This window comes from Pundamilia nyererei, unplaced genomic scaffold, assembly GCF_000239375.1.
Source record: "Pundamilia nyererei isolate P.nyererei 1_Seehausen unplaced genomic scaffold, PunNye1.0 scaffold00216, whole genome shotgun sequence".
Taxonomy (NCBI): Eukaryota; Metazoa; Chordata; class Actinopteri; order Cichliformes; family Cichlidae; genus Pundamilia; species Pundamilia nyererei.
This window is the reverse complement of record NW_005187617.1, coordinates 386,254-402,237: the sequence shown is the minus strand read 5'-3', so window position 1 is coordinate 402,237 and position 15,984 is coordinate 386,254. Positions and strand designations below refer to the sequence as shown.

The following is a 15,984-nucleotide window of genomic DNA, read 5'->3' as shown; positions in this document are numbered from 1 at the left end:
TTACCCAGATGCCTGTCTAAGCAGATGTGTTTTAAGCTGCGTAGTGGGGGAGGTAAACTCTTCCACAGCATTGGAGCTGGTGTGCTTTTCTCATGTTTTTTTTTCATGTGTGTGTTTATGTGCAAACTTCAGGCGCACATAAACATAATTACCTTAATCCAGGAGGAGCACAGCACTGATGGAGATGGAGGAAGTTGCTGCTTCCGAGAAGCTTCTGTAAGTTCTTTACACTCATTCAAAAACTACACACACAGCTGAAGAAAATACAAGTCAAGCAAAGAGCTAGTTGTCTAGAAGACAGACAAGACTGTCAGGGAGTTCTGGAGGTTTCTTCCTGTTAAAAGGGAGTTTTTCCTTCCCACTCTCGCCAAAGCCTTTGCTCACAGAGGGTCGTCTGATTGTTAGCTTTTCTCTTTTTCTCTTGATTATCCCTTTAAAGTCTGAACCATGAAATAACTGACAGAAAAATCTAATTTATTTAAAATGGAGGTTTAGTTTTGTTTGAAATCTATTCTGCAATTTATTAAGATTTTTCTGAGAGAAAAACTTCCACCAATGATGTAGAAGTCTCAAAAGCTCAAATACGAAACATTAGATGTTCAGGGGTTAATGTAGGCTCTTTACCCTACAATGTAAAGCACTGTAGGGTAAAGCTGGTGGCTTTGAGGTCGTGTTCACCTGTTCTCCTTCTTCAGGCCCAAGTCCTACAGGAGCAACTCTCCAGAAGAGGTTCGACTGTTAGCCATCGCAGAAAACTTCCAGCGTCAGTACTCGCACTTGTGTCCTGACCGCAAACCGCTGCTGCTCTGTCCTGTAAACGAATGTGGAGTAAAGGTAGGTTTATCTCACTCAACCTTTTTGTCTCTGAAGAACAGATCCCATCGGACCTTCACATCTGCAAACACCCTAAATACTTTCTGCATCGCCGTCTGTCTCTTCTCATATTCAGAAGTTTGTGTCGACGTCTCTTCGTCCAACGCCGACCATCCACTGTGAACTGTTCGACTGGCAGGGCTGTGCCTCTTTTGTGGCCGACTTCCTGTCGTTGGTCCCTCTGGATCCGCCCGTGGAGCTGGTCAGAGAAATGTTTGAGTTTTACGAGCAAACCAAATATTTTTTGTATTCTGTGGTTGAGAGTTAAAGCACATGTTAGAGAGGACGTCTTTTATTCTGCTGTTTCTGATTTTTGAAACCGTAATTTTCATCATTCAGATAATTATTGCATATAATGTAATTCTAATATGACAGGCTGCTTGTGTTTAGCTGCACATTAACAGCGCGTCATCCTGTCATGTCTGTATGCAGACACCTCACATGACCAACAACTGATGATGTCACACTCAGAGAAATGTGTTTCTGAGAAGCTGAAACTGGAGCTGGACTTGGTTCTGTTTGTACTCTAACAGAGATCATTTAGCAGACAGATCGGTGCAGCATCTGCAGGGATGAGGAGTGTTTAGGTGAAGAGAGAGTTCAGCCCGAAGGCAAAGAAAGTTCATCTACATCCAGCAGCCTCTCACCTGCTCAGCTCCATGTCAGACAAACACATGGTCAAGACTTCCTCGGTCCTTGTAGATGAGATCAGAGGAGAAAGTTCAGACTGCTTTAAGCTGATAGAAAAGAAACAGCAACTCAGATTTGGAGTACAGTGACCCAGCCTGTGCTAACAGCCACTGCTCCTGTGCAGCATCTGGACCTCTTCACCTGACTGTCATGCCTCTGAGAGACTCAAGTGCAGATTTTAGAGAATCGGGATATTTTCCACAGCTTCACTTGTCAGACGCTCTTCTTTCTTTTATATACAGTCATTGTTCTGAACATGTTTCAGCTTTTCAACATGGTGGATGACAAAAGAAACAAGGCTGCAGAACATAATCACATTCACATCAATAAATGCACACATGCGTGCACCTTCTCTCAGTGTGTGTCTGATTGTGCGTGTCTCCCATTGCAGCCGAAGGTCCTTTCCTCTCCCACCTCGGTGCTGCAGAGTCAGAGAGCCACGTGTTTTGAGTATGCCACTCTGCTGTGCAGCCTGCTGCTCGGCGAAGACTACGATGCCTACTGTGTCAGCGGCTACGCCGTCAAAGAGATGTGTCTGCTCGATCAGAGCCTGCAGCAGTGCCCCCTGCTGGACCCCGAGGTCAAGGTAAGTGCGTGCAGCGTGCACATGTGGTCGACAATCAGATTGTTGACTGCCAGATGTGAAAGTGACTTCTTGGTTGTGTGTTTGCGTGCAGGCTGTGCAGGATGTGACCCCAGAACAGAAGGACCAGGATGATAAATACTCAGTGAAGCTGCAGCTGCAGCTCAAGAGTCGTTTTCTGGCCGAGCAAGAGAAGAAGAAGCAGGAGGCTGAAGCTGCGCTGCTTGTAAAACAAAAACAACAAGAGGTAAAGTGATCTTTGCTCTACAAGAGCGACTGCATCTATGCTGCAATAAAGGCTCTCATGAGATATGGCATTTATAGGCTAAGAGTCACATGCACAGGATCTATGTAAGAAAGTCTGTTTACAAGACGAGGTGGTGTTTACCCTGCAACAGCAGCTCATCCTGGGTGCCTTTAACATATGCTTGTCTGTCTTTTACTTTCTGTTAATTAAAATTAAGTGTAAGATCATATAAAAGCATTTATATAATTTAATTTGACTTTTAAACTGTAGCTATTTTTCCTCCTTTGTGTTTTTCATGTTCATCGATGTATTTCATGTGTTTTCTGTTGGATTTTTATGAGACTGGTTTGAAGTGTTATACAAATTCACTGAATATTCTGACTGAAGATCAGTAATGATGGTGTATGTTGTGTCATCATTATGAATTCTCTGTGCGAGCAGGAGAAAGATCGGCAGCTGGCCGACCCGCTGCGAGGCCTGCGGGTGCACTGCTGGGTGCTCGTGCTGTCGGGCTGTCGGGACGTCCAGGAGAACGTCTTCATCGACCCTCTGACCGGGATCAGCTACCCCACCAACAGTGACAACTTCCTGGGCATCGAGAGTGTGTGGAACAACCTCAACTACTTTGTGAACATGCAGAACTGCAGTAACGGCTGCGCTGTGAGTCCATGTGCACGGTTAGAGTCAAAATAGCAGAGGCAGAACGGAGCAGGTTTGATGAAATATTCTGCGTGTGTAGGACATGATGTTTGACCTGGATGATTTGAAAACGTGGGAGCCAGTCTTGTTTGGAGCATCAAGCAAAAAGCAACTGATTCAAGAAGTCCTGAAGAGAAAAGAGGCTAAAATGATGGGCAAAGGGAACCTGGTGCAGGTACCGAATGCATGTGTGTTTCTCTGGGTGTCAGAAAGCAAAAACCTTAGCTGATTGAAATTTGTATGTTCTCCTCAGCAGGCCTGGAGCTCTTCTAGCTTTCATACATATAAGCCCTAATGTCCTGAAAGGAAAATCAGAAATCAAGAAAATCTCTGGCTCTTTGGGGACAAGGTGCATTAAAATGTGCTTCCAGGCTGTGATACACCAATGGCAGCAACAAGCATGGAGCAGGGGTCAGCTGTATTTCAGTATATTTGATCCACAGTTAATATCATCAAAAAATACCACATATACCAACCCCAGAAGAAGTCAAAATACTGCTGTAGAAGCTGTAAATAGATTCTCCTGGCTAGCCTACGGGCTAAGAGGGACTCACATAAAGTCCCTCCTAATTTAAAGCTCTGGTTCAGACTGACATTTATAATATAACAACCTTTTATTTTCTAAATCCCTAATAGAAAAAAAAGGAACTTACCTAACTCCAAAGAAAATCAAATCTACAAAGATAATCTACCTAACGAGCACATAAACGTGAGAAAACGAGGATCACAAAACAAAAGGAGCCCACAGAGACAATCACAGCAGCGTGAGCCTGCAGAACCCAGTCAGTCGGCACGCAGTCAGAATCGCTCCACAGACCGCTCTGATGACTGATCACCCAATCAGGACAGAGGAGGTGGAGCCTAATGCCTCATTTGGGATTTAACTATAAATACAACAATATAATGTTAATTTTTTTACAGATAATCTTGGATATTTAATTTATATTTACTTTTAAAGAGGCATTGCCTTCTTATGTGTAAAATTTGAATGATTGACCTTTTTCAAACATCCAGAAAAAGGTTGTATTCTGTCTGTAACGACAAAATACAGTTAATTACAGATCAAATACTGATTGGTTGGTCAGATATGAACCTAACAGAGTTACACCACATTAAGATATTAGCTTTACTTTTTTATTAATGTTTTAACTCTGATGTAATTCATTTCAGTTTGTATTTAAAAACATTGTAAATTTAAAAAAAACTTTACTGTAAGATCACATCATCGTGTGGATTATTAGATGCAGGCAGCTCAGATGCAAGTGAGTTTATTCATCAGACGGTGATACAAACAGACACGGCGAGGGTGAGAATGGAAACTAAACAAAACCTAAACTGGGAAAACTAACAGAAACAGAGATGCAGGGAAATACACAGAATGACAGACGGAGATAACGCAGACGAACCAGCAACTAACAGACGCCAACACGAGGCTAAACTACACAGAGGATAACGAGGGAAGGAGGAGGAGGGCACAGCTGGGAGTAATCAGACATGACGGGACAGGGGAAACGTAAAGTGAACACACTGACATCAGACGCACACCTTCAAAGTAAAACAGGAACCACACACACGCAAAGACACAGACTCAGAGACGTGGGCTTAACACACTGAGTACACTAGACACAAAACAACACTGGGAAACCAAAACACACGCACTCATAATTCATTATAAAATCAAAAGTGAAAGTACAAAAACGAAAACACTGGGTCACCGACCCGGACCGAGACAGTCGTACATTTTTACTTCATTAAAGGAAATTTAAAGGAAATATTTGACCTCTCTGACTGAATGACAAATGAAAGGATGAGGCTCTTAAACAGTTACACACTTACTTCCTGCTGTCAACAACTCTGTTAACAACAGTTCTTCTTCTTTCAACATTAGTAATTTAAACACTCAAACGAGACTCAGAGTGAAACGCTGGTGTCCTGTGCTGCAAATGTTATGCTGATATTTTCAGCTCTGTGTTGTCATTTCACTTCTTTTCATTTATTTTTAGTACATTTCTATTCGTTTCCTGCACATAAACAATATAAAAGAACAGATTTTTATTTTCAGTCTCGTCTCTTGAGTTCAGGTAAATACATCTGTGTTTCTGATACGTTAGCCTTAAAAAAGAATGAAAATGTTGGTTGACACAATTTGTCAAGACGTTGTTATTGCAAAAATGAGCAGTGTTAACAGCTGAGACGACCGAGGCTAAAACTGTAATGCAAATCTCTGCAGCATCTTCACCTCCATGTAGCTGTTAGAGCACCTGAGGAGCAAACTGGAATGACGTCAGACTAATGGAGTCTACTCTTTGTGATCAGGACTGTGGTCAAAGGAAACAAAATAACAATAATAATAACAAGTCCCCCCATTTTTGTGCTTATTACCTCTAAAGGAAGCTCCGTTATTAGCCGTGGTTTTGCAGAATTGCGCCTGAGACAAACTGATTCAGGTCATTTTGTGAATTTAAATTTAAATTCCAGCTCCAGCAAATGAAACACGATTTTACTGTGAATACAATAAATGTAAATTGAACTTTCTTTGTCTTGAAGGAGGGCGTGCCCAACGTTTTGGACATGCCGAGATCCTGGGTCAGCTACATTGCCATCTCAACAGAAGGTAGGCTCTGTTTGTACGAACATTACCTTGTACATTGTTCACCAGTTTTACTTCAGCTTTAGGTTTCATGTGTTGTTATTGAGTTCAAGATTTAACCTCTAGAACCCAAACAGACGTCACCTGATGCTGTCAAACCTGCACAAATACTGCCTCTTCTTTATTATTCAGCCCTGAAGAACCGCTGGCCAGGAGGAAAGAAGGTGATCCGCTACAAACAAGCCCAGCTGGAGAGGTTTGCAACGTCCAAAACGTTATACGGCGTTGTCACACGACTGACCAAATACAAAGACCGAGGCTGTGAGTGCCAGAGAAACACGCTTTTCTGTCTTCATGTAGACGTGAATGTGCTTTTCTTTACAAGGAAAAAAGGGGAATTCATGAGTTTCTGGAAAATCTTTCTCAATCGATTTGGTGCAGTTCTCCAGCAGGAGCGTCTCCCAGCAGCGCTCCTCATGCACTTCTCAGACGTTCTCAGATTCCTGAGATTTTCTCAGTGTACTAATCTTTTTAAGTTGGTTTGTAAAATATGTAGTTTTTGATATTTTTAATAAATTAGACAACTTCTTTTATATTTTTAGTTCGTTAGTGAGATGATTTATGGTTGTGTTGTTTGTAATGAGTAACCTGTGAGTGTGCGTTGAAGGCACTGAGGTCGCCACGGTGAAGGAGTGGTATCAAGACAGGAGCGACTTCCTGGAGGAGAAGGAGGTGGACAATATCAATAAGATCACCACAGAGCGCTTCAGACATGGAAGAAAACGTCACCTGCTGTGTAAGCCGGCTTTCTGCAGCCGTCCTCAGAGGCGCTGTGTAGTAACATTTTTCATGTTAGATCTTAATACAGTGCAGCCGAAGGCACCTAAAATACAAACACCAGCAGCTGTTTTATTCTAGAAATCATCAGTTTAAGAAAGTTTGACTCAGCTAACATTACAGCTCGGCTCAGGCTGAACATCCTAGGTAACATGATGATGTCATAATCTGTGATATAGATAAGAGCCGGTGGGCCCTTTTTAGCTGCTCAGCGTCCGATTGTGGAGTTTGCAGACAAACAGACAGAGAGAGACTTCATGTGTTATACCATCAGTCTAAGTCGGGGGTATTACTCATTCCAGAATGACTTGTGATTGACAAGCCGTTAGCCAATGAGCATGCAGTTTGATGGTCATACCCTCCCCCAAAACAGAAACAGCAGTGTTCATCACGAGCTCTCAGTACGGGACTTCGTAGTCCAGTGGGCAATGTTATGATGGCGATGTCTGTCTTTTACACAGTCTGTGACTGAGCTTTGGCGTCAGCTGCAAGCTCCCGAGCAGCTCAGACATGCAACTGAACGTTGTCACTTGCTCCATGTGTGAGCCTTCAGCAGCTTTGGAGTGAGCAGGAAAATAGTGACTCATTCTAAATGATAATGTCAGAGAAGTGATGAAGGAGTGAGCTGAGAGTAGGTGTGTTTCTTTTTCGTTCAGTTTTGAGGGTCAAATCACTTACTGTGGGCACTGAGGTTGAAATGCACTTCAGCGGTGCTCGCGTTGACGACCTGGTGCGGAGGGTGCTGTCGCCGAAAGAATTAATCGAGTTCTTCGAAGGCCGGAGCGACTTCCTCCATTACCGGCACGTCTACTTCAAAACACATATCCAGCTGCTCAGCGAGAACTCACACACGGAGGAAGTGCCCATACTGGTAAATGACAGGAAACAAACACACAGATCACTTCGTAAATCTTCGTAAAAATTGCTTTGTTTTTAGAAGCCACAGGATGCCTATGTGGATGTGTTTTGTTTGTTTTGTTTATTGCTCATCCAGAAAGTGGTAGAGCGTTTCCATAGAAACGGCTCCAAACCAGCCAATGAAGACGTGGCTGAGCGAGTGTTCCTGATACCAGAGAAACTGATTGAGTTGAACTACCACTTAACGGAGGACCGATTGATCCCTTCAAAGATCAGCTTCATCAAGCCACTGGGCTCAGAAAAAAGGAACGCACAGGAAATCTCTCTTGACATGATCTCCACCTTCCAGGTACACGTCGCAAATGCATGACAATACATACAGCAGATATCACAGTTACATTTTTTCAGTCTAAAAGCTTCTAATCTGCCTCTGGGTTCATGCACTCCACTGATACTTAAGGTGGATCTATCTGCGAAGCCGTTCACAGCCGTAACCCTGCATAAGATGCTGGTGGAACTGATGGAGGTTGAAGTGAAGGTGACTCATTATATTATGCGGTCGGTGAAAGAGGTAACCACACCCTGGATTAAAAGAGTAGTCCCCACAACGCCTTCATTCTTAAAGTTTTCCCAGGGTAATTAGGAAAAGTACCTGTAAGTTCAGTTAAAGATGTTCTGTATTGATGTGTGAACAGATGAGAGACGTTGTGACCCTCCGTGAAAAGGAGACTAAAGAAATGAAGCTGTGGAGCCGAGCAGCTGCCCTCGTCCACAGCAGGAAACAGAAAAAGGTGAGACACCAGCTGTTTCTTCCTCTGCTGCTCACATTCCCTGACTTTTGTTGCCCCCCTTCCACATTTTTGAGATGTGTTGCTGCCATCAAATTCAAAGTAAGATGTCCCAGTGAAATGCATTTGTATTTTATTTGGATTTCACACAACATGCCTGGCTTGTGTAGCCACGAGGTAGCAAAAGCTCAACACTGCGCCGAGCATCCTGGAGCACTGCTGTTGTGTCTTCAAATTTGTACGTATTTTGGAGTTTGTACATGCTTTGTCTGTAGGGGCCATCGTGACTATGCTTTTATTTATTCAATCCACATAAAAAGTAATAAATAAACTATATAATGCAAAAAACAACTATTCACATTTTAACTTTTAAATATTTACATTTTCGGCTTTTTCCTTTTGAACTTTTTCCTTTTGAACAAATTTAAAGTGAAACAACACAAAACACTGCAAACCACAACACAATAAAATATAAATTAAAATATGAAAACAAAAAGAAGATGCCCATTCTCTGTCTCAGCGGTCCTCAACCTGTTTTGTGCCACGGACGGTTTAATGTCAGACAATATTTTCACGGAGCCTTTAAGGTGTCGCGGATAAATACACCAAAATAAAAGGATACGACCGAGACACAAACTGTGGCATTTTGTAAATATAATAATAAACGTGAATTCACTGTGTAATTGTGTAACTTTATTAGCAGCGTCCTCCTGAAATGCGCCAACAACACTGAGAGTAACATCCTCCTCTCTGCCCCTTAATGCTCTCTGGTCACTATGGTAACGTGTAAATATATCTTTCAAAATAAGACACAACTACAACACGGGGAAAGGCCCAGGGAAACCGAGCTAACAGTAAAAACCCCGGAAACCATACATTTCACACCCGAGCCTGAACTCTCCAACTCGCCTCCAGGATCTCCACGTATTAATCATGTGCAGTTCCACATGATTATTAACAGACAAAAAGAAAACATATTACTGATACAGAAATAGTTTTCTATACAAGATCGCTGCAAAAACTGCAGCTTTACCTGATGTCAGCGCTACTGTTACTCATTTTATATTAGGATTTAAAAATCTAGCTGGTGTTGGCCTGGGGAGTAACCTTCAGTAATACTAATAAATCACACAGCAATACTACATTCAATACATTACAAAATACATTTTGGGGCATGTATTCTGTAATCTGTAGTGGAATACATTTTCAAATAACCTTCCCATCTATTTATAAAGCACTTTAAAATACGCAGCACAGGACCAAAGTACAGAAAATCAGTTAAAAACAATAGAATAAATAAAAAATAAATAAAACACATAATACATAAAAATGAAAACAGCCCTATATTAAAAAAAGAACACAAGATAAAACAGCATAGGCCTTCCCAACACTGGTGGTGAGTCACATGGCAGGGTCAGATGTGGTCCTGCAACAAGGGAGAAGCTGAAAGCAGATTCTTCATTGTCATTCAGTACAGAGAAGGTCCGGAGAGAAGCACAACAGTCTCCACCTATCTAGACCTCCACCTAACACAGTGGAGGCTCTGTCATGACATGGAGCTGCTTCTTTGCCAGTGGTGTTTGAGATCTTTTAGAGTGGTGGCCCCCAGGCTGTGGAATGCTCTCCCGCCATCATTTCCTTGATTGGATTTATTCTTTTAAAAAGCAGCTTAAGACTCATTTATTAACATTGGCTTTTTTGTATGTGTGTATTTTATGTATTTCTGTGAAGCACTTTGTGGTTTTTATCCTGTGAAGAGTGCTACATATTGCTATAGATTGGCAACAGTTTTATTTTTTAGCAGAGCAATCAACCCAAACACGCTGCCAGTGCAGGAACAACATAGGTGGGGAGGAAATCACCCAGTGGGTCACTATCAGTAGTGGACTGGCCTCACCAGAGCCTGGATCTCATCGTTACTGAAGCAGTGTGAGATGGTCTCCCAGAGAAAAGGACTAAAGGCAGAAACGTGGAGTCTGGAGACGGACTTGTTTTCTGAGTCTGCCTCAAGTGGCCATTAGAGGAACTGCAGCTTTTGATACTCAGGCGGTTTCATTTTTCAGCTCTGGAGTTTGATGATGGATGAGGCCCGCTGTCTATCTGTGGAACCTCTTTAATATCAAAACAGCATTTTAAAAAATGAATTAAACATCTGTCTTTTAATTTGGAGTAATATTGTCTAAATCTCTTGCTGCTGTTATAGGTTTTGATCTTCTTTGTTATTTTTTTTATCTCAGGTGTTTGTTGCAGTTTATTTTCTTTTTTTAAATGATTCTTGTTGCATCAATCCTTTTGACTCTTTGTGCTTTTTTTCAGGAAAATGGTGAACTTAAAAACATTTTGCAGAAGTATCTGTCTGAGGAGATCGACAAAGACCAAGATGTGAAGAAGGAAGGCCTGAATCCATATTTTGACATCGAAACAGAGGAGAAAATCAAAATCATTCAAGAACAATACATGAAGGTACCAGTGAAGCCTCACACAGTGACTCTGGGTGACCAGTCTTGTTTGCTGCACAGGTGGGCCTGTATAGTAAAATGGTAAATGGCCTGTATTTATATAGCGCTTTACTGGTCCCTAAGGATCCCAAAGCGCTTTACACAACCAGTCATCCACACATTCACACACTGGTGATGAAGCTACATTGTAGCCACAGCCACCCTGGGGCGCACTGACAGAGGCGAGGCTGCCGGACACTGGCGCCACCTCTGACCACCACCAGTAGGCAACGGGTGAAGTGTCTTGCCCAAGGACACAACGACCGAGACTGTCCAAGCCGGGGCTCGAACCGGCAACCTTCCGATTACAAGGCGAACTCCCAACTCTTGAGCCACGATCGATGGTTCTGTTGTCTGGCTTAATAGAAGTCATTTGTACATCAGTGTTTTCTTTTAGTTAGATTTGTAAGTACATACTGTCCATTGATGTAACAGGATCCAGAATCTGGGGTAAAAATGTGCCAAACTGAACATGTGACCCGGCATGCTGCTTTAACGGAAGATAAAGGCTATAACAGCTTGTTTTAGGCAGATAAACTAAGAGCTGTGCAAGATAAACAAGGACTGTTTGGACTGTGAGTCACACAAAGCTCTTCTAGTAAAGTACAACAATAATATGTGGCTGGAAGTCAGAATGGTGACAACAGAAGCAGCGAGGGTTCAGACAAACTGACATGGTTGTTGTGTGTTCAGGACATAGCAGAGGTGGAGAAGACGCAGGAGTGGTTAAAGATGAAATTGGACGAACTGAGAAAACATCGGGAGCGGGACCAGCAGCATCACTGCGACGAGATAAGAAGCCAAGTTAAAGCCGCCCCGCAGCAGCTGCACATGTACCCACACCCACCTCAGCCCAATTTTCCAAGACACACCCAAAGATTCACGTTTAAAAACACAAACTTATTGTGTGTGTGTGTGTGTGTGTGTGTGTGTGTGTGTGTGTGTGTGTGTGTGTGTGTGTGTGTGTGTGTGTGTGTGTGTTCAGGGATATGCGGAGCGGAGAGGAGACACACAAGGATGTTCAGGAGGATCTCTGCCAGGAACTGCAGCTCTCCTCTCACAGCTGAGCCGCACACACCTGTCGCCTTTTTGTTTTAACAGTAAAAACAAATATTGGTGTTTATTCGTTACACAACCAAATGATACAACTACACACGTGTCTGCTTTTGTTTGCTTTGTTTTTCTTCATCTTTTTATTTTTGACATTTAGATTTTTCAGACCGTGTGTAAGACTTCATACAGGAGGGTCCTCTGTACACGACTGCCTCTAGAGCTGATATTTATGGTTGTTGCTACGAAATCAATCAACAAATAAATACAAATCATAAGGTATCTGGGGTCCTGCGATTTCATGATTCAGGTGAAGTAAATATAATCAGGGAAGCAAAATGGAATACGTGTGTGAAAGAGAGGGAGACAGATGGAAACATTCAAGGAGTCAAGAAAGTGAATGTGGATGAGTTTAAATACTTGGGGTGGAGCGGGTGGAGCTGAGTGTCAGGAGGGATTTGTGACAGAAGGAGAGCAGCAAGAGTGAAAGTTAAAGACTGCTGTGATGTTTGGTTTGGAGACGCTGTGTCACCAGCTGTCGTTGCTCCCGATTCTTGGATTCTGACCCGGCGGAAACACGACTCGAGACGGGCGTCTCAGTTCAAGAACTTCCTTATTTACCCATGTATAAGAGGAGATGTTCACAGCGTGAAGCCTCCCGCAGATCTGAAGGGCAGGCCCTCGATCTGTCACATGTATACTTTTTCAAAGTTCCTCGTTCAGAGCCTACTTTTCCTGTTATGTAGTACTCTGTGTTCCTGTACCCTTCATACACAGTTTTTATCAGAACATCTCCTTATCTTTTCCTTTTATGGTCTCACAGATCAGTTCATCTCTCCTTCTCTGCATGTCCTCATTTGCTATGCACGTGGGTGGCTGCATGTGGGGTCTCTGGATGCGCTAAGCTCTCTACCTACTTCAGCTTTTTTTATCTATACTTATCAAGATGTGTTAGTGGCAGTTAGTGCTGCCCTTTGCAGCCACACTCTAATGCTGCTTCTGCACTCTTTCCTATATGCTGTTTTTTATTTGTAACTACTTGCTCCTGCAGTTGCACAGAGGCCTGCTAGCAGTATAATACTATATACAGCTCCACAGGTGGCACAAAGATGTTGAGATCCTCGGAGGCGAGGCTGAGGGTTACATACAGCCAGAATTTCATTCCAAAAAACACAAATACACACAAATAGTTACAAACTATGGCTGAAAATAAAGGGAAAATTAAAGGAAAAAAATACATACATATTGGACAAAGGATGTTAAAGATGAAGCCGATTGACAGGAGGAAGAGTAAGGCCTCAGAGGAGATTCATGGATGTAGTGAAGGAGGACTGCAGAGGTTCTAAAGGGAACAGCTGGAAGAAGAAGGCTGAGAGAACCAGCATCCCTGTGCCGTGTCAGTTAGAGAACGACGGATCTTTAAGATAAATAAACGTCACTGTTCCTTCAGTGCAGCAGTTTGCAAATAAAAGTCCGATTGCTGTGAGAATGTATTTCACAGGTTTAAAGAAAATAAGAACTTTAAAGACCCAAATCAGTTTTTCTTCTTTTTAACAGTAAATGTCAACAGGAGTGTAAATATGTGTAACATATAAGGTGGTACACAAAATTAAATTCAGCAGCAGCTCACACACATGACGCACAGATGGATGTAGAGGCGAGGAGCGTGGAGGAGCTGTGGTATTTGGAGGAGGGACTCTTTCAGAGACGTGACTTCCTGCTTTCCAGTGAAGAAGAAGAGAGGCAGCAGTAAACCATCAGAGCCTCATCATGAAAGTGCGTCACTCCTCTCTGACCTGTGAGTACATTCACCTCTTTGTTCTGTCATGAATGTAAAAACTGCAGCACTGAAAGTAGGCACAAACCTTCAGCTACATGGTGGATTTTATTAAAGTCAGACATTCATGATGCTGCCGAACTTTCAGAGTCAGCGTTCAGTGTATCACTAAACTGGAGTTATGCATAATTCAGTTATATTACCAGTGGGCAATGAGTAGCATCTGAATCTATGTTGTAGAGTAATGAAGTTGTAACTGTGTGTGTGTGTGTGTGTGTGTGTGTGTGTGTGTGTGTGTGTGCGTATAAAGCTAATAAGCTGTATAGATAAGCTATCAGCTCTGCTGTTTAATGTCAGTTTCATCAAAAAACACATAATCAGATGTAGCTCAGGAACTGAAACCTCATGAGTGCGGTCACTGAAGCAAGTTTTGTCTGATGGTAATCACTGAGTCACTTTCACTGAAACATTTTTCATGAATAATTAAGAAAGTAGAATAGGTGATTTCTTCCTGACCGCTCCACAAAGTTCCTCAGCGGCTTCCTGTACTCCAAATCCTGACTGTCGTCAGCCAAACACTGCATTGTCATTGGATAACCTGTGCAGGCAGCACGTTTCACTGTTGTGCTGGTAAACAGGAATGCAGATGGGACCTGTTCACTGTAGAAATGGTGACGCCCATCCTGTGCACAGGTATTGAAAGCACTGGAAAAAGCAAAAAACATGATTCTCACAATGTCACTAGTACCATTCAGGTGAGAGTGAGCATGCTGCTGCAGGGCATCATCCACCCCATCAGAGGCTATAAGCAAACTGAAGAAGGTCAAGAGCATGTTTCACCTGCAAGCTAAGCCGAGCAAGAACCAGTCAGCACCTTCATGACATGTGACGTCAGAGCAGCTGGTCTGAGAATCAGCCCTTACATACTGTTTATATTTCATACAATCACACTATAGGATTCATGTACTTTTGACCCAGGCCAATAATCCCCTCATATTGTTCAGTTCTATTCACATGTACAAAGAACCTGACATTAATAATTGGATTATTAATCTTTCACAAAGATAAGAGAAACACAACAGCTGCATCACTGATCAACAAGCGTTTTGCTGCTGGGCTTCTTTCACCTGTACTTCATCCAACACGTCCCATGTTATTGGACAAGTAGGAAGTCTGGACAGAAATGTTTGGTCTCGACAAAAGTGAAGCCAGAATTAAGGAAGATGTTCTTGTTGCTCCCAAAATTCAGGATTTAATGAGCATGTGAGTGTCAGAATGTCACTGAAGATGATTTTCTTACATTCTCATCTCGACTTCTTTCCACCAAATTTGAGCAAAGTCAGAAATGAACACGTGGAAAGATTCATCAACAGGAAATGAGATGGAAGAGCGATAGCCGAATCGTAATCTGAGCAGGATGTGTGACTGAGAGAGACACAAACACGTATCACTACAGTTTGATTTACTTTGATTTCATGCATTGACTCATGTTAAGAGCCTCCGTGCGGCTCCTCAGCCACATATGTATGTTTTCATGTATTGCTTTGCTGTTTTTATTTATGTTCCCCTACTGCCCCCCCCCTCCCTCACCGTTTACAGAGCAAACAAGAAGGAAGTGTCACTGAGATCTGCAGCGTGACGCCACCAACACCTTACTGCTGTTTGCTCCTTGGAGTGTCTCCTTTTGTGTGTGTGCGGCCTCTGTTTTTGATGGGGCATTGGGACATGTGTGTGTCACAGTATCAGTTAATGGACTGTAGGGGGCAGTGCACCCCTGCCCTCCCTCTGATCCTCCTCCCTCTGTCCTTCCTCTCCCTCATGTTTCCATTCACTCAGGGAGAACAGCACATCCCCGAAAACTGTGAGTCCTCACTCTTTCACAGCAAACGTCTCACACTGGATAAATGCACGTATGTGTGAAATGTAATAATATATTTATAAATTATATATTATATAAAGTAGCAGTAAGGGAGGGCTGGTTCTGTTCTTCCACATTCTGTATTTCCATTTAATTTCTTACTTATTCTGCCTGAGCAGCAGCTCTATGTAGTCTATGTACAGTAATAATTCATGGCACAGAGTGGTGGCTCTAAAATACTGCAATACCCATAAACCTCTGGGTCTGTGCAGAAGAGCAAACATTCATAAATGACTTCAGTTACATTTCTGGGAATGTTCCCACGAGCTCGTCTCACCTCACGATGCTCTGAAAAGTTAAAAGTGGCAGTGACTCTTTCCTTCAAGCTAAACAGATGATAAGATGAGATTTATGGACGACCAACAACTGGTTAAATTAAAAATAAAAGACTTATTAATGACATATTAAATAATATCCAAGTAATATTTTGATGGATTTAAAGTATGAAGTGTGACATTTAATATTCAACTTCTACTGGAAATGTCAGTTTGCAGTTTTACTGCGAGACTGGCAGAAATAATGATAATAATAATAATCAGCCTTGTGTGTGTGTGTGTGTGTGTGTGTGTGTGTGTG

General features: G+C 42.4%; 1 protein-coding gene across 2 annotated transcripts; it reads left to right on the top strand.

Annotated features, from left to right (window-relative positions):
• Positions 1-137: 137 nt before the first annotated feature.
• ccdc135 (coiled-coil domain containing 135) lies at positions 138-11,995 on the top strand. 2 transcript variants are annotated; one of them, XM_005748197.1, is made up of 17 exons: positions 138-216; positions 696-834; positions 950-1,075; positions 1,955-2,149; positions 2,241-2,393; positions 2,835-3,053; positions 3,133-3,267; positions 5,640-5,706; positions 5,875-6,003; positions 6,350-6,478; positions 7,176-7,390; positions 7,514-7,726; positions 7,838-7,915; positions 8,073-8,168; positions 10,482-10,628; positions 11,357-11,496; positions 11,649-11,995. In XM_005748197.1, exons 1-17 carry the CDS (start codon positions 179-181, stop codon positions 11,728-11,730), a joined length of 2,301 nt encoding a protein of 766 aa, XP_005748254.1. In that variant the 5' UTR covers positions 138-178; the 3' UTR covers positions 11,731-11,995. The 2 variants fall into 2 exon arrangements, with proteins under 2 accessions (XP_005748254.1, XP_013770142.1); XM_013914688.1 differs by having other exon boundaries at positions 7,838-7,948.
• Positions 11,996-15,984: the final 3,989 nt, after the last annotated feature.

What these genes read in the sequence shown, in the direction of transcription:
- ccdc135 (XM_013914688.1), top strand. Translation starts at nt 179, where the DNA reads ATGGAGATGGAGGAAGTTGCTGCTTCCGAGAAGCTTCT. An exon ending in TAAAACAAAAACAACAAGAG is followed by an intron (nt 2,394 to 2,834) that starts GTAAAGTGATCT and finishes CTGTGCGAGCAG; the next exon opens with GAGAAAGATCGGCAGCTGGC. An exon ending in ACATGATCTCCACCTTCCAG is followed by an intron (nt 7,727 to 7,837) that starts GTACACGTCGCA and finishes CTGATACTTAAG; the next exon opens with GTGGATCTATCTGCGAAGCC.